Source organism: Boleophthalmus pectinirostris, unplaced genomic scaffold (genome assembly GCF_026225935.1).
Source record: "Boleophthalmus pectinirostris isolate CB_2022bp ecotype Guang Dong unplaced genomic scaffold, ASM2622593v1 HiC_scaffold_12, whole genome shotgun sequence".
Classification (NCBI taxonomy): Eukaryota; Metazoa; Chordata; class Actinopteri; order Gobiiformes; family Gobiidae; genus Boleophthalmus; species Boleophthalmus pectinirostris.
Window position 1 is genome coordinate 36,519,094 of NW_026571018.1, and position 23,198 is coordinate 36,542,291.

Consider the following 23,198-nt stretch of genomic DNA (forward strand, 5'->3'; position numbering starts at 1 on the left):
TCATGAAGCTGTCGTTTTCAAGTTAGCAGCTGCTTTTACCTTTAGTTTCGTAGAGATTGGCAATTCTTGGGCTGAAATTATCCAGATGATTCTAGTGAAGGTGTGTGGGGTTTAAAAACACAGTGGAGAACTTTAATCTGTGATGTGGGGACTTATGACCAGAGAGAGTGGAGATGTTTTTGGGCCCAGTCAAGCAGAAGTAAACAACAAGGCCAAAAATTCAAGTTAATGCATCTGATATAAAAACGTATTGAACAGATACATATGTACTCTAGTTTAATGAAACTGTTGACCTTTTTTCTGTACAATTTTTGGTTCTAAAGTTCCATATGTTTTAAACAGACCATGTATGAAACATGGAACAAAAATTATTTCCCAAATTTCAAAGACCCAAAAATCATGTAAATAAATGGATGTATTTCATCATATCTTGTGTTATTCCATCTTGAACTGTTGATGAAGGTACATGATTTTTCAAAAAAAAAAAAAAAAAGTATTTTAAAATGATAAAAATTTTCTTGGAAGGACTGACATATTTATAGAAATAGTTTCTTTCATTTTGAAGTAATATTAAAGTATTCGGAAGAAAAAAGTTGACAAATGATGTAAAATCCTGCACCTTCTACTTGTTTGTACAATTTTCCCTCCGTTTACTTTTCCTCCGTTACCATGAACTTTCTTAATAAAAAATCTCATGAGTCAAAAAGTAAGAGGTTTTTCAACCTAATCTTGTTACATATGGTAGAAAACTATATGAAGCAAATATTCAAACCAGTTTGTTAAGGATATGTAAGTGAGAACCAAGAGTTATCACTGTTTGGATTTATTGCCCAAAAAGTGCTGCATATTTCATTCCCTCCGTTACCGACATGAGTTTTTTTTTAAATTTTTGTCAACAACTTGAAGAATATCACAGGTTTAACGTGACCCTGTTGGAGTGTAACTCTTTCCTACATTCTGATACTTTACTTATTTCAATAGTCCCTCTAGTTTCTGAATAAGAGACATTTGAATGTCAAAAATCTGCCCTCTGTTTCCCTCCGTTACACCTTGACCAGACCCTAGTCACAGTGTGGTCCAGGGGTCAGATAGTTTGGAGGTCTGAAGTCCTCAGGAACAATCAGACAAGATGAGATGGACGGAGCTCACGTGATGATTAGATGAAGTTCAGGAGCTGGACCACACCTCAACCTCCTCTCCAGACCACCACAGTTTATCTCAACTACACCTTCAATTACGCACAAGCCCTATTTATACGGCCGATCCCGACAACACCGTCCACGTCTCACCCCGTGTCTCTTGTCCATCTTTCTGTCCAAAGACGTCATCTTCATCTTTAATGAGGGGGGGTTCTGAATCAGTTGGGTGACCATTTTGGACTGGAGAAGGAACCACCCTGAGTCTCTCCCAGCCATCACATCTATCCACCGTCAATATAGATCTGATCGTGTTCCATTGTTGTGGCGTGATCATTGCTAGTGAACTAAACAATAACTCCAGACTCAGGCAGCGTCAGACTGAAGGAACTCTGTATCCTCTGTTTAAAGAGGAGCTGAAGGAACTCTGTGTTTTAAGAGGAGCCTCTGTTTCTGTTTTAAGAGGAGCTTGTTTTAAAGGGAAAAGGAACTCTTGTTTTAAAAGGAGCTGAAGGACTCTGTATCTGTTTTAAGAGGAGCTGAAGGAACTCTGTATCTTCTGTTTCTGAAGGAACTCTGTTCTGTTAAGAGGAGGAGCTGAGGAACTCTGGAGGAGCTGATCTTCTGTTTTTGTTAAGAGAAGGAACTCTGTATCTTCTGTTTTAAGAGGAGCTGAAGGAACTCTGTATCTTCTGTTTTAAGAGGAGCTGAAGGAACTCTGTATCTTTGTTTAAGAGAAGCTGAAGGAACTCTGTATCTTCTGTTTAAGAAGCTGAAGGAACTCTGTGTCTTCTGTTTTAAGAGGAGCTGAAGGAACTCTGTATCTTCTGTTTTAAGAGGAGCTGAAGGAACTCTGTATCTTCTGTTTTAAGAGGAGCTGAAGGAAACTCTCTTCTGTTTTAAGTCCTCTTCTGTTTAAAGAGCTGAAGGATCTCTGAAAGGAACTCTGTATCTTCTGTTTTAAGAGGAGCTGAAGGAACTCTGTGTCCTCTGTTTTAAGAGGAGCTGAAGGAACTCTGTATCCTCTGTTTAAAGAGGAGGTGGAGACTCCTTCATAGTTTTCAGGAGGTCTGGTCACAGATGAAGGTTTGAGTCCAATTTAGTCAAAGGCTAGAAACTAGAGACTAGGAAAAAATGCAAAAACTTAAATTTGGAAAAATGTGAAAGTCTTGCCTTTGGTCAAATCAGCTCTGGTCATTTGGAATAAAAAAAACGTAATAAGACTGGCACATATTTTGGAAGAGTCTGATGTCTTTGGGCGTTTCTCTTTTGTTCTTTTTCCTGGTGTGAGCTCTCTGGTCAGATGTCTGAGGTTAACTCCTGGGGTCTGGTCAGTGAAGTTCAGTGTATTTCCTTTTGTAACCACCCACTTAAATTTGAGCGTGGGGAGGATAAACTAATGAGCTGAAGTCATGAGTGTGACTTGGCTGAAGTTGAGTAGAGAATAAGTAGAGATCTGTGTTTCCTCTCACATGTGCAGATGAACCATTAACACAGACAAAAGACTTTCACAAAACATTTACAGATCAATATTCAAACAATACTGACAATATTCACAGCACGAAGAACAGCTTGTGTTTACAGGAACACAAGCCCATCAGTGTTAATTACATTGACAGCTCACAGTCTAGTTGGAGCTGAAGGGAAGATGGTCACAGATTCTGGACAGTCACAGAAGTTCTTATGCAGCCCAGGCTACTTAGGCGGCATTCAGACTGCAGCCTGAAGTGACCCAAATCCGATTTTTTTGGCCTCTATGTTCCTGTATCCAATCTTTTAATGACAGTCTGAACACACAGATCTTTTTTTCAAATGTGACCCAGGACACTTGGATATGTGCTCCTGAAACTGATACATATCTGATCTTTTGACATGTGACTTCAGTGTGAACGGCCAAAGTGCATTCATCACCTACACGTTATCAACAGACACAAACGTCACTATTCTGTCTGACGTAGGGGAAAATTGTTAATGAAACTGAAGCACATCACCACTCACCACTCTTGGCTCCGTCTCCACATCCACACGTTCCTTTCAACGGACGTCGCTGCCGCTGTCCCACAAAACACCACGACCAAAAACCTCGTCCTTCTCCTTCTCAATCTCCTCTTTAAAACAAATAATCTGTACATGTTTGGGCTCCGGTACGAGAGGAACTTTAAAATCTCCAGGTGCTCGATGCTGCGTCCATGTTTGGACAACTTCCGTAAACACAGAGACGCTCGCTGCTGTTGACGTCATCGTGTCTCCAGTGTCACATGTGGGACACTTTCGGGCCGTTTAACGTTCACACTGGAGTCACATACAAGTCGCATTTAATTGGAAATGTGAACGACCTCGCAAAACATCGGGTTTCACAAAAAATCGGAATTGAGCGTTAAGCCCTGCAGTCTGAACGTAGCCTTAGAAGTTCTTATGCAGCCCAGGCTACTCGATTTGTTGATCATTTCCTTCCTAAAGTTCTGGTGCCATGGCAACAGTCAAGTGGGAGCTTTTCAGTTCCACAGGTCAAGACGGGGACAGTCCACAGACGGAACCACACGCCATGAAAACCTAAGACTTTTGAACTTGACAATATTCGTTTACAGTGTGCGCTGAGAGCGGAAATGGCAGGTCTTTGCACCGTCCTAAACAGATTTGCATAAACCCAGACGTCTCCTGTATTCACCGCGCTGTCATCTCCTGACGTTCACTTTTCTCTCAAACTCTTGCTTTTAATAATCTCCCGGAGACACACGCGCACAACAGCGGAACCGCATCCCCCGCTCCTGTATCCGCTCCTGACACTCCTCCCAGCGTTTAAGAAAAGTGGTTTGGATGTGAAAGGCTGATATCGCAAAGGGAAAAAAAAAAACGGCGTGGGTAAGATTTGATTATAGACAACACATTTCCACGTAACACAATGGTTAAGTGCTGCTGTGTCAGACCTGCGTGACAGTAATGTGAGCGGGGGGCTGGGGGTGAGGGTGTTTTCCATACTGATATATGCTCTTATTGCAAACTCCACATGATTATCTGCGGGTACGTGCAATTGTTTAAAGAGCCGTGGCAGAGTGGTTAACGCCCTGTCAGTCAAAACATGTCAAGGCCTCGTGAGCTCAGGCTGTGAAACATGTCTTTAGTCTGTGTTAAAGGTGTTCTACCTGACGTCTGTCTTTGAAACGTGGAAAACAGAACGTTGTAAACAGTTTGCGGTGCTCCAAAGTTCTTCCCCGCGTACCTTATTCATTCAGAGCGTCCTCATTATTCACCATGATGAGTTTATGAGCAGTGTTTGCATCTTTCAGAGACCAGAGTAGAGCTCAGTCCTCACAGTAGAGCAGTGGTGACCTTTTTCACGTCACAAGCCACAAGTTTTGATGCAGCAGAGCCAGTAGATCTACCCATAAATGATGACGAAATAAGTTATTCATTTGATTATACGAACAGGGAACATGATAACGTAACCGTATGACGTAGTGTACGCCCAGGGGTCCCCAACCTTTTTCTTCTGTGGTGCTAACTTTACAAAAAAAGAAAAGAAAATAGCAAAAAGCTTCTTATTTTAGCGATCACAAGAAACTGAGCATAGGAAAGCCTTAGATAGTTTGACAGACAGTTTGATATCTCTAAATCATAAACCTTTATCCATTTATTAGTGCATAAAGTTTAGGGTGACCGGATTTTCAAAATTTAAAAAAGATGGGACGTCTCTGGTTTTTTGGTGGTTGGTAATAATAAAATTGTGTAAACGGGTGCGTAATTAAAGAAAACTGTTAAGCAGAGATCATTCATGACAAACATGTGAGTCAGTATAGTCACATTTTCTTTGTGTTTTGGTGATTTTTAAGCAGCTTTTGTGTATTTTACTGAAACAAGTGACAATTTATGTCTCTTTACTGTTGGCGGTATTCTAACTGATCCAAAATAGGGACACCGGGGACATTTTTTGTGTAAAACTGGGACAAATCACTGGTTTTGGATCAATCTGCTGGGACAGGGGACACAGGGCTCACCCTAACAAAGTCTGGCATCAAAATTGTACATTTACAATGGTAGTTCATTGAATTTAAGCCATTCAGTACAATATATATACTTCAGAAATCCTTTCTGGTCTCCAGCCGATCCAGCCACAGGTTGGAGACTCTGGTGTAGACGAACTAACAGCCTGATAACATTTTATGAAAATGTATTAAAATTATGATAAAACTGTCAGTGGAAAACGTTTTGGTTTTAATGAAATTGTCATTATTATTGCATACAGCCATAACTAAATAATAATATTTTTATCTTATCACTTGTAGTTCTTGGTCAGACAGTCTCCATGGTAACGCTGAGGGGAGGGGCTTAAGACTTTGAGAAAGTCTAATGAAGTTCATTTGGTCTGCTGATAATTTATGTTATTAGATTATATTAGGCGTACTAACAGCCTAAAAGTTGAAAACAAACTCTTGGTCTGAAAAAAGAACCTAGTAACATCTGGGAAAGTGTGTTTTGGTGCACATCAATATGAATAAGAGCCTAAACTGTGTGAAAGGACAATAGGCTTACAGAGCTACCTGCTAACCTGACTCACCTCAGACTCATCTGTGTCACTCTGAAGTGACTTGTACACATTATGTACACATTATGTACACATTATGTACACATTATGTACACATTATGTACACATTATTGATCTGGAACGGCTCTCACTGAAAGTGGTCAGGAAAATGTAGAACATCATGGTGACTACTTGAATCTGATCGGTAGAAGCGTCACAACTGCAGAACAAGACGAAAAATCAAACTTTAATTAAACCTAGATGAGAGAAAAACACAGACATCGTCCCTGTCCACAAATGCACAAAGCTCTTTCCTCCTGCATGTTTGTCACAAACTCAAGAGTCTGTACTGACACTAAAAAGCCAGAAGAGCCTTTTACCACTACACCTGCTGTTTGTGAACATGTGCTCACAACAATGCATCATGAAATAGTTTCAGCCACTTGAGCTTTAAAATCATGAATTTTGACTTGACTTGAATTAATTAGTCAATTCTCATAAATAAATAAATAAATAAATAACAAATTAATTAATAATGTTTTAAAAGTTCAGAAAATGTCAGTGACAACATTCAAACCAGCACATTTTGGCTGCGTTCAGACTGCAGCCTGAAGTGACCCAAATCCGATTTTTTGGCTTCTGTGTTCCTGTATCTGATCTTTTAATGACAGTCTGAACCACACAGATCCGATCTTTTCAAATGTGACCCAGGACACTTGGATATGTGCTCCTGAAACCGATACATATCTGATCTTTTGACATGTGACTTCAGTGTGAACGGCCAAAGTGCATTCATCCACCTACACGTTATCAACAAGACACAAACGTCACTATTCTGCGCTGAAGTAGGTGAAAATTGTTAATGAACTCCATGTCACTGAAGTGAAGCACATCACCACTCACCACTCTTGGCTCCGTCTCCACATCCACACGTTCCTTTCAACGGACGTCGCTGCCGCTGTCCCACAAAACACCACGACCAAAAACCTCGTCCTTCTCCTTCTCAATCTCCTCCTTAAAACAAGTAAGTTGTTCATGTTCTGGCTCCGGTACGAGAGGAACTTTAAAATCTCCAGGTGCTCAATGTTCGCCTCCATGTTTGGACAACTTCTGTAAACACAGAGACGCTCGCTGAGGTTGACGTCGTCGTGTCTCCAGTGTCACATGTGGGACACTTTCGGGCCATTTAATGTTCAAACTGGAGTCACATACAAGTCACATTTAATTGGAAATGTGAACGACCTCGCAAAAACATCAGATTTCACACAAAAAATCGGAATTGAGCGTTAAGCCCTGCAGTCTGAACGTAGCCTTTGTGATTAATCGTGATGAATCATATTTCAAAAGTGTGATTCATCTGATACTTTTTAAAAATCATTTGACGGCTCTAACGCTGAGACAAGAAATGATGGAGAGAAGGAGGAACAGAAATAGAGAGAGGACATGAGTGAGTAAAAAGTGGATAGAGAGGGAGAAAGGAGGAAGTTGGAGAAAATGAAAGAGGGACAGAAGATCAGAGAGGAGAAACAAGTGAGAGAATAAAAAGAAAAGGGACAGAGAGCGAGAGAAAGACAGATGACCTGACAGAAGGAGACAGAGGAGTGGGCGCTGGGGCAGAGGTGACAGAAATCACTGCTCTCTGAGAATATTTGTTGAAATTGAAACCAGACAAAAGGTGAGAGGTCGCCGGTGTCAGTTGGTAATCATCGCCGTGGTAATTAAACACATCATTTTGGGTTACGTGGAATTGAAATGTTCAGATGTGACGTGACCTGAGCCCCGGAGTCCAGAGCGAGTCATCATGAGGACTTTTATGGAAATGAAAACAGACAAATCTCAAAGTTCTTGTTTCTAGACTCCTGTATCTCTATAACAAAATATACTCAGTTACATGCACCTGAGTAACTTTTTTAAAGAAGTTTTGCAGAGTACTTTTCTAGCAGCGTACTTTTACTCCTACTTGTGCAATATTTTAATGAGTAACAGTACACTTACTTGAGTAGTAATAAGTCAAAAAATGCGTAATGAAGAAGAAAAAAAAACATCTATAAGTCTCACTTTTTGGGGGAAATGTATTTTATAAAATCAGAGACCAGGAACCGACATTTCCTGTTGAAAGTCAAGTTCTAGTAATAAGAATAGAAGAGAGAAGAACAACAGACTGTTAACGTCACATATGAACAGTTCTTCAGATAAACTATAACATAAACAACAGAACAGAACAAGTTTAACAAACTCTCCATCTCACTCCAAATCACTAAATCCATTCAATTCTTCATCCTCGGTGTCACTTCTGCCTCGACCTCCGGAGGTAAACAGAGCGTCTCTTCCTCTTCTGTGTTGCTGTCGTCAGACTCGGCGTCAGTTCCGGTTAGAATTATTTGTCTTTCTGAATCCCGACAGGATGGTTTCAGTGTCACTGAAGTCCAGACTTTGTCCATCATCCAGTGACACACATCCTCCAGACTAGATACACTCTCAAGGAGGCTTTTCTGCAGGAGAGACATGTGAACATTTTAATATATAAGTCGCACCGGAGGAGAAGTCACAGAAAACACCCAAACCATGAAAAAAAAAGTGCGACTTAAAGGGCCGATCTCATGCAAAATCAACTTTTCAGAGCTTTTTACCTTCTAAGAGTGATGTGTGGGCCTTGTATTTGTTGCAGAAGTGTTTTTTTTTTAAAGAAATTGCAGCGTATTTCTGCCACCCTTCCACGTGACAATGAACTAAAGCTGCTACAACGACGACGGCGGCAGATACACCTATGACGCGTCTGATGTAGTAGAAACGCTTCACACCCGCCCCCCTCCCCCCTCAGTGTACACGATACAGTATACTAGTGTTTATTAATACTTTACCAAACAGTAATGTTCAGCTGATGTGGACGCGGTGCTTGAGCTTCGTGCTCCTCAAAGTCCTCGTCCGATTCCGGGTCCAACACATGCGGCTGAACGCGCTGTATCTCCATGATGAATAAAAGTTTATTTCTACCACTATCAGGGTGCACGTCTGTCTCCCCCTCCCTCCCTGAGATGGCGGAGGAAGGGCGGCTCACTCAGAGCCTACGTCACGTTTGGAGGGCGGAGCCTGTGCTTTCTCAGGACGGGCGGGGGGAGGAGCAATAGTCGGACTTTCATAGTTCCTGGTCTGTGACTGTCTCCAAGAAATCAGTAAGATTTCAGAACTATTGTGTAATGGATGTTCCAAAACCCAAACTGTGCTTGTTTATGTGCAGAAGATACAATGTGAAAAGAGTTATTTTACATGACATGGGCTTTTTAAAGTCCGAAAAATACAGTAAAAGTTGTGGTTCCGCTGTGAGTCTATAAGTGACAAAAGCTTTATGTGAACATCTGAAATGATTTGAACATTTGTCTTGTGATTTAGTTTGTCTCATTTACACGTTGAAAAGACCAGAAAACCAGATTTAGTGCATTATTTAATATTTTGTCCTTCCAAAAACATTCACTTCAAATTATAAATCAGATATTATGGCCTTTAATGTTAATTTATTAGGTTCTTTTTTTTCAGACCATGAGTTTGTTTTCATCGCTGACAGTTTGTTCTGCTCTCTGTGCTCTTCAGAGTCACGTGATGTTTCTGTGATGTGTCCTTCAGTTGATTTAAACAGGTTTTGGCGCTTGTCTCCCTACCGATAAAGGCAGGACGACAGCGCCACCTGCAGTCCCACTTCCTCAGGACAGTATCCCAAGTGTGTGAGAGTAAAAAAGCCCCTTGTCCTGGTTTATCGTCCTGTGGGCACGTTTCTGTATTTCGATTACCTCTTTAATCCAGCGACGATGTTTGTTTTCCTCCGTCCCAGTCCAGAATGTGCTTCTCTCTTTTACACTGGTCACACGTTGAAGATTTGAGTTGTTCTTGTTCTGTTTTGTGTTTTGTTGCTCGTGTTTCGCCCTCGCCGTTTCCTTCGCGCATTCTGTCCTATGTTCTTTTTGTTCACGTGCTGAACTCCCTCCCTGTTTCCCTGATGTTTGTTTTGTTGCAGGACATGCAGGTGTTTCATTTATGATGTTACATTTATGCTCTGGTTCTATTTTATCTTTTGATTGGACGAGTAATTGTCTGAGTCTTATGTTTGGTTTCACTGGTGTCTTCATATTGGGTTTTCTCATTGCCCTCTGCACTGTTTCTGTTATGCCCCTGATGTACAGTAATGCACCTCTGTTTTTCCGTTTTACTTTAGTTTTTCTGAGTTTTTCTTTCACTCTGACCTGTTGTTTTCCTTTGTTTATTGCCCATTTTGGGTATTGGCACTGCTTCAGAGTTCTTAAAGCGAACAGTCTTTCAGTTGTTTTCTCAATTCCTAGTACCACTACTTTGTGCTTCTGCTTGAGTAGTATTCTTTTAAAGTAAAGATCACCACACACTACAGGTTTTTCAGTCTTAAAGGTTGTATGGAGGATTTTTTGTTTGTTTTCAAATTGTCAATGAAAGTTTAAAACACCATTACAGAGACGCAGCAGCCTTGTAATTATGATGACCAAAAAAAAAAAGAAAGAAAATCTATCAACTGTGGACGTGTTGAGGCCAGATAAACATCAGCCAATAGAAAACGAGGCTGACTCATTTTCTATTGGCTGTCAGGTTGTCAATCAAACTCCCTACGTTTCTGAGGTAACTATGCAGCGGGTCTTAGAGGCTTTTTCTAATTGTGGCTCTCTCGCAGTTCGCATAAAGTTTGTTGCGATGGCGGACGAGAATCCACGACCAGTTCGCCGCAAAAGAAAGTCGTTTTTTGAGGTCACAGAAAGAAGATTCTCTTGGAGATTCCTTCCAGCGATGGCGCGACTGAAGCGGACGAAGGGTCTAAAAACTGAGGTGTCGGTCTCTAAATTATTTCTAGAGGGACCTGTGGAGGAGGAAGGTGGTGTCACGCATGCACTACATTTGAAAAAGGACTGTCGCTGGATTTCTCTTTCCTTAAAAAAAATCCTCTATACAACCTTTAAGTGTTCTTTTTTTTACACGTGTGACAAAAAGTGTATTACAGATACAAGGACAATTATATGAGAGCTTTAATTCAGAATAAAAATAATCTAATCCGAAATAGAAATTAATTCTGCTTTAAAAAGACCATGTAAACAGTTCCTAATGAAAATGATTATATGGAATTAAACTTAATTCCGAGGAAGTGGGCGTTTATTCCAGATTTTAAAGCCAAATTTATTTATTTCTCGACCATGTAAACGTTTATACTTGTAAAAAATCATTGCGGTCGTTCATGCTCGTTGGGTCGTTCTTCTGACGCGATCTGGACGATCCGGCTCCACCAGTTCTGTCTTCGGACTTACATCCGTTGCTCTTTTGATTTGTGAGCGGGATGCGGGAGTGGGCTGAGGTAAAGCAGTTTGTCTTCTTGCTCCCTTCTCCGACACTCTTCCGTAGGGATGTAACAATAACCGAAATATCCTGATATCCGTATTGTCAGAAGGCTCACAATCAACCCAAAACATGCTGCATAGGTCTTCATGAACAGCTGATAGTCAAGGTCAATTAAAATACAATCAAGTCAATCATTATGTGTCTTTAGGCAAGACACTTCACCCACATTGCCTTGTATGAAAGTGGTGTGTGCGTGAGTGATGGTGGACCAATGGTGACCAGGGTATAGAGTGAATGAATAATGCTGAATAATGCTCTGTAAAGCATCTTTGGGGACAGAAAATGTCTGTGAAAAGCACCATATAAAGACTTACTTACTTACTTACTAAACCACGGAAGTGCGCTGAACCAATCGCAGGGCGGAACATTCGCCGAGCCAATGAAACGCTTCGATACACTGAAGCGACTGACACGCAGTGAAGCAGTAGGGGGAAGGAAAGACACTTCCACACTTTGGTCACGTGAGCGGCTGCTGTGAGACGAGCTCCGAGGCTTCAGAGTGATTTGTTTCAGAAAGAACGAGACGTGCTCCGGAGCTCCGACTCATTTGCCCGTCGCTACCCAGAGGCCTTTAACTCTTTCCCCCATGAAGACGACATTTGACGACCCCCCCTGAACCCTTAATGACGACTTCTGACACCTCCGCCGTATCACTAAAGACGAGATTTGACGACCTTTAGAAATGGCTCGGTTTTTCACATGTAAACAGAGACTGCGATCGGTCGGGGCCACTGCAACCCACACTAGACTGACCAATAGGATTCAAGGATATGTTTTTGCCGATTTTTTTCCGAAGTTAATCGAAATAGTGACGATGGTAGCTTCCGGAAAAAACACAACACGAAACACGTGCAATGGAAAGATCGCGGCGCTGCGGCGCACAGTTTAAGAAGAAGTTTTTATGGATAAGTTTAGAGAAAGTGACTTTTATAGATTTCAAAGTGATGATGTTGAAGTTGATTATAAAGTGGAAAACAGCGACAGCGACGGACTTTCGGGGAGAAGGTGAGATGCCGCTGATGCGTCTGTGTGGAGTCCTGCGATGTCCCAACAAACTATCTGAGCTTTATACTCGATTATGAACCAAAATTGCCCTGAAATCTGGATGTTGCCCAGACGAGTCCTTTAAAATATTTCAGTCTTTTTTCCAAGATGCGATGTATAACAGAATCGCTACAGAAAAAACGCTTATGTGGAGCTCTGCACACGAGAAAATATCCAAGATGACAAATACTGGACACACACTGACGGGGAAGAGTTTTATTATTATATTATTATATTATAATAAGTTGAAATTAGTTTGAATAAGTTAAATGGAAAAAAAAAATGAATTGGGTGCACACAGGTGAACAACAGGTAAAAACAGGTGAACACTTGGCTCTACTGTATCTGGTGATATGAAATCTGTTTAAATACTTTGACAAAGTATATTTTTTATTTTTTTATGAATATAGTTTTCAGAACATGCAGATATCAGATGCTGAATGTAGTTTTTTGTTTTTGATTTTGCACCTGACCAGGTAAACTCTCATTTTCAGTGAGCTGTTATACACCTATAAATGAGTTGAATCACATTTAAACATCCATAAATGAATAGTTCAGAGTCTAAGGTTTCCAGAGATACAAATATGTCTGTGTTACAATTAAGTTCATGAGTGTAAAAATCATTTATAATCACTCGTGGAAGTCTGTTTTCTTTTATGCAGTTATGCTCTATGGGTCGTCCTAGTAACATATGTATGGGTTGTTCCTAGTAGACGTCCAGGGGGGAAAGAGTTAACACAACATCATATGAATTCGGTTGAGGATCATTTCACTCCATAGTTAAGCGTAAATAATCACGACTAAAACCTGGAGAATAAAGACTTTTCTTCCACAACCGTCTCTGGTCAAAACAATGAACACGTGGGCTGCAGGGATCAGATGAGGTGGAGGTACTTCAGCACAAACACAGACCGGACGCTCACTTTGCACTATTATCCTGGCATGGCTCTTCTGTGTGTTTCTGTCAGGGACTAAAAAGACGAGAATGAAGCAAACTATCGAAGAGCCGATGAAAAAACAAAGCTCACAAATTGCATATTGAAGCGCAGATCCTGGCGAGGGGAGCGCGTTCGGCTGCCAAACACAACAGCATGGTAATTGCCTGTCATATTTGCGGAACGATGGCGGCGGTGAGCGCTGGCGTGGAGGGACGCTCGGTTTGTTGGTTGTGACGCGCCTCTGGATGGGAGCCGGGAGGTGTCGTCAGCGCTCGCCCATTTAAGGCTTTTAATCTTTCATTTTTGGACGTTTAAAGAAGCACGTGTCAGCGCCATCATCAGTCACACGATCGGTTTCTATCTAACAAAATTTGAGCAGTTTTTCTTTGCACTAAACACGATCCCAGGTAACTAGTGATGCCAACTGCTCGCAATATAATTATCAAAAACATAATAATTAAAAGCAAATCGTTTGAATTTACTTGTTTTGACTGTCTTAAAACATGAAAAACAGAACTAGTTCATTTGAAACAGTTTGCAGTGGTCCAAAATTCTTCGTCAGTTCTTCATTCAGAGCATCAGAGACCAGAGTGCAGGTTTGTCGTGACAGTAAAGCGACAATCACTTAGCATGCTATTGTGCACTTCCTGATTATTGGACCGTAAAAGGACAATAAAATTAGAGTTACACAGTACACAGCAGATTTATTTTGACCTCGAGAGCTGCTTATACAATCTATTATCTGTACTGAGACATTTTGCTTAAATATACTGGGGAAATTTAGTCAGGCTGGTGCCACCTCGTGCCTCCACTCAGTTTCATTTCTCTCCAGAGACTAGGTCAGGAATCAGAATACACTAGACGGCTCAAAAAAAACCCGGAAGTGCGAGTTCCGGGACCAGCCAATCAGCGAAGAGCCATATATTCTGTGTTGGCAACGATTCCTGAGATCGAGGATTTAAAGTCTGGACAAAGACAATGTTTGATGAATTTCATCAAGGGGAAATATGTTATTGACCTTCTTCCTACGGGATTTTGGAAAAGCTTAAGCTTATATACCAGTTTGCCCCGTTAGTGGTGCATTATATATTCGACTAACAAATAGCTGCGATTGGTTAAATGATAAAAAGAACCGTCGAGCGAACGACTTCTAATGCTGCGAGGTCAGACGGTTTGTACGAAGTGAAACCGGCTGATGAATCAGGCTAGGGAAAAACGGGCCTAACGTGTCTGTTTATTTACAAATGTAAAATGTGTCTCAGTACAGATATATTGTAAACACAGTCATGGTATAATGTTTGAGTACCATGTTTTCCAGACTATAAGTCGCTCCAGAGTATAAGACTATAAGATAATATAAGTATAATATAAGATAATATAATATAAGTATAAGACAATTACTGTTTTCAGCTGCAGATTTCACAACTTGCAGCAGGACAGAGGCTCTTTCTGCAGGAGACATGTGCAGTAGAGTGAAGTGACAGTGGTACAGGAGGAACAGGAGCAGCAGATACTCACACACAAGACTAGAGCCTCTCACCGCTTCACTGTGAAACTAATGAACATGGGCCTGGTCAAGCAGAAGTAAACAACAAGGCCAAAAATTCAACTTAATGCATCTGATATAAAAATGTATTGAACAGATACATATGTACTCTAGTTTATCAAACTGTTGACCTAATAAGTAATGTAGGAAAGAGTTACACTCCAACAGGGTCAAGTTAAACCTGTGATATTCTTTCAAGTTGTTGACAAAAAATTTTAAAAACTCATGTTGGTAACGGAGGGAATGAAATATGCAGCACTTTTTGGGCAATAAATCCAAACAGTGATAACTCTTGGTTCTCACTTACATATCCTTAACAAACTGGTTTGAATATTTGCTTCATATAGTTTTCTACCATATGGTACAAGATTAGGTTGAAAAACCTCTTACTTTTTGACTCATGAGATTTTTTATTAAGAAAGGTCATGGTAACGGAGGGAAAATTGTACAAACAAGTAGAAGGTGCATGATTTTGCATAATTTCTCAACTTTTTTCTTCTGAATACTTTAATATTACTTCAAAATGAAAGGAAACTATTTCTATAAAATATGTCAGTCCTTCCAAGCAAATTTTTTTCATTTTAAATACATAAAAAAAATAAAAATCATGTACCTTCATCAACAGTTCAAAGATGGAATAACACAAGATATGATGAAATACATCCATTTATTTACATGATTTTCAGGTCTTTGAAATTTGGGAAATAATTTTTGTTCCATGTTTCATACATGGTCTGTTTAAAACATATGGAACTTTAGAACCAAAAATGGTACAGAAAGAAGGTCAACAGTTTGATAAACTAGAGTACATATGTATCTGTTCAATACATTTTTATATCAGATGCATTAACTTGAATTTTTGGCCTTGTTGTTTACTTCTGCTTGACCGAGCCCATGAGCCCTTTAAAACATAAATCGTGGATCTAATCGCAATGCTTGTCAGAAAAATCGCAACTGTATATTTTTCCTGAATGTTCCACCCCCCCAATCCCCCCCTCCCCCTCCCCTCCCTCACGGCCCCAGCAGAACATCAACAACCCAATCTGTCCTCCCTCCATTACAGCACCCATATCCTGCTCTGATGACACCCGCAGAGCCAAGAGGCAATCTCCCACATCTCAGCGCCGTCTCCCGCAGAAGAGACGCTCCCGACGCTCCAAACGACGCTCCAAAACGACGCTCCAAACGCTCCCGACTCGCTCGACTCCGGCCGATCACCGCCAAACACATTCTGCTCTCTTCTCTATTCAACGGAGCAATTTGTGCAAATAGTGTGTGTAATACAAGAGAGATAGACTCCCAGGAGAGACACTGCTCCCCACGAACGGGAGAGGAACCCCGCGCCGCGAAGAAAGAGGGAGAGGAGAGAGAGAGAGAGAGAGAGGGGGAAGAGGAGAAGAGGGAGAGGAGAGGAAGATGAGAGGAGGAGGGAGAGGAGAGGAAGAGGAGCGAGAGAGAGGAGAGGAGGGGAGAGGGGGAGAGGAAGATGAGAGGAGGAGAGAGAGGAGGGGAGAGAGAGGAGAGAGAGAGAGAGAGGAGAGAGAGGAGAGGAAGAGGAGTGAGAGAGAGGAGGGGAGAGGGGGAGAGGAAGATGAGGGGAGGATGGAGAGAGAGAAAGGAGAAGAGAGAGGAGAGGAGTGGAGAGGGGGATTAGAGGAAGATGAGAGGAGGAGAGAGAGAGACAGAGAGAGATGAGGGGAGGATGAGGAGAGAGAGAGAGGGAGAGGAGAGAGGTTTAGAGACCTGGTTTAGATCTAGTTTAGATCTAGTTTAGATCTAGTTTAGACCTAGGTTTAGACCTGGTTTGATCTAGTTTAGTCCTGGTTTAGACCTGGTTTAGATCTATCTTAGACCTGGTTTTAGCCTCAGTTTAGATCTAGTTTAGTCCTGGTTTAGTCCTGGTTTAGTTCTGGTTTAGTCCTGGTTTAGTCCTGGTTTAGACCTGGTTTAGACCTGGTTTTAGTCCTGGTTTAGACCTGGGTTCAGTCCTGGTTCAGTCCTGGTTTTGCGTCCGGCAATGAGTGGAATTACCAAAAAAAGAAAGGATTTAGCCCAAAATGTGAAAACAGGAAAATCCCGCTGTGTAAAATCCCATTTATTTCAACAAAGTAACTGTAATCCCATTACCACTCACTGAAACAGTAACTGTAACTGAATACAGTTACTCATCATTTGTACTCAGATTACTTAACTCCGGTACATGTAATCTGTTACTCCCCGACACTGACCGCAACAAATCTGCTGTTTTACAATTATATTACTCTGATAATGCAGCAGAAAGTTTGAATTCCTCCAGGATTGTAACTTATTATTTTTCTTGAATTATTTCTTATAAAAATCTTACTACGTGATCCAGTCCATTTAAGAAGAATCGTGGTCGTCTAAAGGGCCCACATGACTCTGTTTCTGGTACAGACTTAATAACCGCCGCGGTCTCGGTCTGGTCCCAAACTGATGACCGTCCAGTTCACACTATTTTTGATCTACACAAGCGTCTGCGAGCTGAGAGGCCATCAAGCCTGATGTTCACTTTTATTATCCCTGTTCTTGTCCAGTTTAATCCTGGTCTAGTCCAGGTTTAGTTTCAGGTTTAGTCCAAGATTTAGTCTCAGGTTTAGTCCCAGATTTAGTCCAAGATTTAGTCTCAGATTTAGTCCAAGATTTTGTCCAAGATTTTGTCCGAGGTTGAGTCTCAGATTTAGTCCAAGATTGAGTCCCAGGTTTAGTCTCAGATTTAGTCTCGGGTTTAGTCCCAAATTTAGTCCCAGGTTTAGTCCAAGATTGAGTCCCAGGTTTAGTCTCAGATTTAGTCCAAGATTTAGTCTCAGGTTTAGTCCCAGGTTTAGTCCCAGGTTTAGTCCCAGGTTTAGTCCAAGATTTAGTCTCAGATTTAGTCCAAGATTTTGTCCAAGATTTTGTCCAAGATTTTGTCCGAGGTTGAGTCTCAGATTTAGTCCAAGATTAGTCCCAGGTTTAGTCCAAGATTTAGTCCAAGATTTAGTCCCAGATCTTTAGTTCAGATTTAGTTTAGTCTCAGATTTCAGCAAAGATTTAGTCCAGATTTAGTCCAGATTTAGTCAAGATTTAGTCAGTTTAAGTCCTCAGATTTAGTCAAATTTAGTCCCAGTTTAGTCCCAGGTTTAGTCCAGGTTTAGTCGCCAGGTTAGTCCAGGTTTAGTCTAGTCGTCCAGGTTTAGTCCAGGTCTAGTCCAGTTTAGTCCCAGGTTTAGTCGCCAGGTTTCTCCCAGGTTAGTCCCAGGTTTAGTCAGGTCTAGTCCAGGTTTAGTCCAGGTTTTAGTCCCCAGGTCTAGTTCCCAGGTCTAGTCAGTTTTGTCCCAGGTTTATGCCAGGTTAGTCCAGGTTTAGTCCAGGCCTCTAGTCCAGGTTTATCCACCCAGATTATGCTATCCCATGGACATGATGTCACCAATAAGCCGCCAGAGACGCAGTAGACGCCACACAAGCCTCCGACACACGGCAGGAACCTCGGAAAACCGACTCTGTGCAACAACATGGAAGTCCGGAGGGGGCGGGTGTCTAGAGCGACCTAATCCCTCACCGCTGTCACCATCACCCCCACCACTCATAACAAGGCGGCGTCCGCCATACCCCTCCGCGACCACACCGCTCCCCCCCCTCTCCCCAGCACAACCACTCCATCACCCACCCCTCTCCCCAGACCCCCCCCCCATCCCCCACGCCAACATCCTCCCAAGCCAGCAGTGACAAGACGTAAAAGCTCCACATCTTTAATAACACCTGCCCCCCACCGTGTCCTTTAAACGGACATAGTCATCTACGCAAAACTGATACACTCCCGTTGTATTGTCCTCCCTTCTCACATCCTTTCACCGCGGAACTTGTAAAGTTTAGAGTAACTCCCCCTCCTGCGTCTTATTCCCTGGATTCAACACGTCAGTTGCTCCCCCCGATCCCATAACGGTTAATCTACTCAATCCATCTTAATTCATGACGCACACTCTTTAATTTCATTTTCTAAATCAGCGTGACAGATGCCCGTATCTTCACTGCACACACACTATCCCGAGATTATTTATAGACCCCCATATCCCGTGTATATGCTCAGTGATTCGTGTTCTCACAACAAGTAGTTTTAATGAATGAGAAAACAGGGACAACCTCATCCATCGGCGTGCTAAGCATGATCAGATGAGATATCCCGGCCATCTTGACATAAATCTTCTACAATGCGACCTCCACACCACGCAAACCACACCATTCACTTTACCAACACACCTCATCTTCATACCACCAGCGAAATACCCACAACCGATCTCCGAGCCACTCCCTTTAGTCCACTAAGAAGCCCTAAAGCAGGAGCTCACGGATGCTCTCATCGCCACAATCCACTGCTCAAATTCTCCCAATATAACCCATCTACCTTCTCGTCAATCACACAAATAATCAGAAACCCCCGCCCACACCACATCCCTCACACCAAACACTATAACACATCAGCCCCGTTTAGATCAGATCATTCAACGCCCTCTGATCACATCTTGATGTCTAACACGTTACAAGAAACCGAAACCTAAGAAGACCACGTTTGCATAACTTCAGGCATACCAAAACTGTTAGCCCCCGCGCGCAACACCAAAACTACTGCAACTCGCCATCTCTTAGCGCGCTGATTCCGCGATCAGTTTCTTTGGACTAAATGACAACTCTGTGGATTATGTGTGTATACTATCTGAACTGCCAGATACAGCCGCCGCTGCTAATGATGTAGAGTGTGTTCTGTGGGGTGTGTACCATGAGAATAGTTCAGGCTTTATGCCTTTCCTCTAGGTCACAACGAAGTGCAGATATGAAATATGCACGATATTTAGCGCAGCTCTTAATCCTACATCATCTTCACTGCGTTTGGCTCAACTTTATTTATCGTCGGTCAACTTATTTATGTCGCTCATCTGTGTGGGTGAAAAGCTGAAAGTGTCATTTTGGGACGCATCCATTCACGCGACTCAAACTTCTATGTTGCCTCAGTAAGCCCGGGAACTCTGCGTTTACATGCAACAAAGTATCAACGTTTACCATCGGAAATACGAACCAGCTACAGTAAGCCCCGGCCTGTTCCCTAAATCAACAACGAGTCCTACTGAAGACCCGCGTTACCTAGAAAACCGGGTTACTGCGTTTAACACATAGACACCATCAAGAACACCCCGGAATACCTCAAAAAAACCACGTCATCTAACGCTTCTAACTGGATTGCAACGTAAATAACCGCTCTCATAATGCATGCCAGTAGCATAAGTGACTCTCAGGTCAGTATATATTTGAGAAATGAAGGCAACATCTATACACAACAATCCAGAGAAGAGAAACAACATCGTGCCCACTCATTGACAATCTATTCTGTCTTTTCTGCGCTTCTACTTCGCACTGCACCAGCACATCTTTCACTCTGAGAGAAAACTCCTTGATGTAATCACGACACTGGACTGTCTTCGCACAACAATGCTAATATTTAATTCCGTTTGTACGCATATCTAGCCTAATCACACCCCCTGCAGAACCCATTGGTTGGGCTTACAGAGGCTTGAGCTCTAGAAATATTGTACATTATTGAAATACTGAATAGACCATACACACTGGGATATTATTAGTGGACATCTGACTAAGTTAAAGTGCCAAACATCTGGCTTTTTTATTGCATCGTCATTGAGCTCTGGAACAGATTCGCTATTCACTCCTTGACAGAAATTTCAATAACGCTGCCACTCATGAAGATACACAACTAACAATCTAGCCTTTACTACTAGTGACACACATATTAAAATGCATTTTTTCAATTTTACGGCTCCCCTTTGTCTTGTATCTGTCAACAATACTGAACACGAACAGGATATCCAGTAAAGAGCATTACTCGTAACGAACGTGCACTAAGCTAGACGCTGCGTCTAACCCTTAGAGTCATGTGGTTCCGTTAAATATCTATATGCTCAGCTTGAACGATACATTATTCCGCCGATACCAGGGGCTCTCCAGGCACGTTCATACTGCAGAGCTTGAAAAGCCGTTGTCCAAGGAGGCATTTTTTGTTTTTTTGTTTTGCTTTCAAATTGCAGTGATAACGATATAAGATCATCACGTAGCCTTGGTAAATTAATGCATAGGCACACAAGAAAGAAAGAGAAATAAAAACTCATAAACAAACTCTGGAGCGCGTGTGAGCTTCAAACATTGATTGCCCAAATATGAATACCAGACGACCAACTGCCGTCATTATCTGTAGCTGACAGGCTGCAATTCAACTCCCTACGTTTCTAAGCTGTAACTGACTGCCACGCGCGCCCGTATACGCACACTAGGTTAATACGATACAACTAGTCACTACCCCAGTCAACCAGACGCACCAGAGCGCAACCCCGAAGTCCCTGTTATTACCTCCCCACCCCCACAATCTCGCAACATGCCTTCATTACCGGACATTTTTTCGACCTCATATTCTTCCCAAACCAGTTCGCCCCAAAGTTAATGTGCACATGGCGACAAAGAATACGGAGCATTCGCCTATAGTCCCAAAAGAAGTTATCAGTTTTATTTGAGTGAACTCTGCTGAGACCCACCCCCCCTCCCCCTCTCTCCCCACTCGAACATCCCATTCCAACAACGAAGCAGCCAAGGGAAGCTAGCAGAAGACAAATCTAAGTGATTTCTTGAAGATTCATATCCCCAGCGCATGGTGCTGACTAAAACGCGACTCACCACGCAAGGTCTAACTGAACTTGGACGCGCACCACCCCTCCCGCACTGGTCAACCACCAAATTAACTCCCCCGCCCCCTAGAGCACGCCGAAACTCACGCCTTATTTAATGAACGTAACCATTTATCCTCCACCAAAGAGCTACCCACACAAAACGTTTTCATCACACCCCAACAGCCACCCCCCTCCCCCCACCACCGAAAAGGATACACTCCCCACCCCACCCACACGCCATCTGAAAACCGCCATTTTCCACACACACCGGCAATCCACTCCGACAAGAAGACACACACTTGCCATAGCTCCCTCCCCCACCAGCGCTGTCTGTCACCCCGCTACTTTCTCATCGTCTCATCCACTCGCCACCACCCCTCACCTCCCCACGACCCACCGCATCCCAACCCACCCCCCACCCCACCCCCCCCTCCCCCCCCCCCCTCCACCCCCACACCCCATCCCCACACCGCCCCTACCCCCTCCCCCTCCCTCGCCCCCCCCTCCCCCCCACCCCACCCCTCCCCCCCATCACCGCCCCCTCCCCCCCCCCCCACCCCCCCCCCCCCCCTATCCTCCCAACATTACCATAACGACCATCCATCTCACCACTTCTCCCCCCCCACAACCCGCTCTGCCTCATTGTGCTTTGCACCGTTTCTCAGTCACAGGACGAAAGTGGTCCGTGTATGATACATCACCGAATCCAAGCATCCGAGTGCCCCCCGCGGGCTTTCCCTGATCACCACACACCCAACCAACAATAACCACAGACACACAAACATACTTACATCCATCCATCGTCTTATTGTCTCCATAACCCCCACACACCCACCAAAAAACAGACTCCCGACAGCGATAAGAAAAGTTATATCCGCAATATAATTAAGTAAATCAAAAAACCTAATATAATGCCTATAATCCAAAAACACACTACCAACAAAAGCATAACATGTTCAACGGCTGAACAAACCATGTATTCTGAGCGTAAAGCCAAGGACGAGGGAGACGAGATGTTCTCTAAACTAAGCCACAAAGGCCTAAGAAGGGGGTCGTCTTCACCACACAAACATAAACCACATTGAAACACATGAAACACATAGATCCACAATACCTAATCAATCAACTCGACCAGAGTACAAACAAACTAGACACGCAAAACAAAACAAGAACACACCCTTCACCACAACATACTAAAAAGATACCTATCGCAAGACAATTATGAAGAAAGGGACAAATCACAGTTCACACGGCAACCTCATCATCCTTCACCGATGCAAGGTACCCTGCAGACCACAGTAACATCATGGAAAACACCTCGCCTCATTATAGCATAATTAGCCTATTAACACGCTCAATAACAAGTACCAAGCTCCTTTAACGATTTTATGTTTGGCAGAACGTAGAAAGATCGCACCACATCCCAACAATGTTAATCCAAAACCATAACTACTCTCCATATAACCTTAAGCTCTCATCACAATCAAGACAACCAAAACACTATCACACAAATCCTCCATCTTGAGGATACACAACACCAGACACGCTACCCGAGAAGATTTCGCTCACAGAATTTAATACATAAAACGAAGAATACTTCTCGAGAACAACCAGCGGACGTCTCATTCCCATTCCACAACTACCAAAAACGTTATAAAAAAAAAAAATAAACACAAAGACGCTCACACACGGCACGATACAGCAAAACATACCAACCCAACCGACAAATGTCGGGAAAAAACTTACGTTTGGCTCACCAAACTGCTCATATAACTAGCAGAACACTAAACACTGCCCTGGCTGCCACAAGTCGCCAACAAAAAAAAAAAACCGACACACAACTAAAATCAACCATGACAACCCACAACCCTCCCCCCCCCA

The 23,198-nt window shown here is 42.6% G+C and overlaps 1 protein-coding gene across 1 annotated transcript in view; it reads left to right on the forward strand.

Annotated features, from left to right (window-relative positions):
* Positions 1-22,059, forward strand: part of LOC129407407 (uncharacterized) — a 125,338-nt gene extending 103,279 nt beyond the window's left edge. The window contains exon 3 of the mRNA XM_055148278.1: positions 21,463-22,059. Within this exon, the coding sequence (XP_055004253.1) occupies positions 21,463-22,059 (597 nt within the window). The remainder of the gene's footprint in view (positions 1-21,462) is intronic.
* Positions 22,060-23,198: the final 1,139 nt, after the last annotated feature.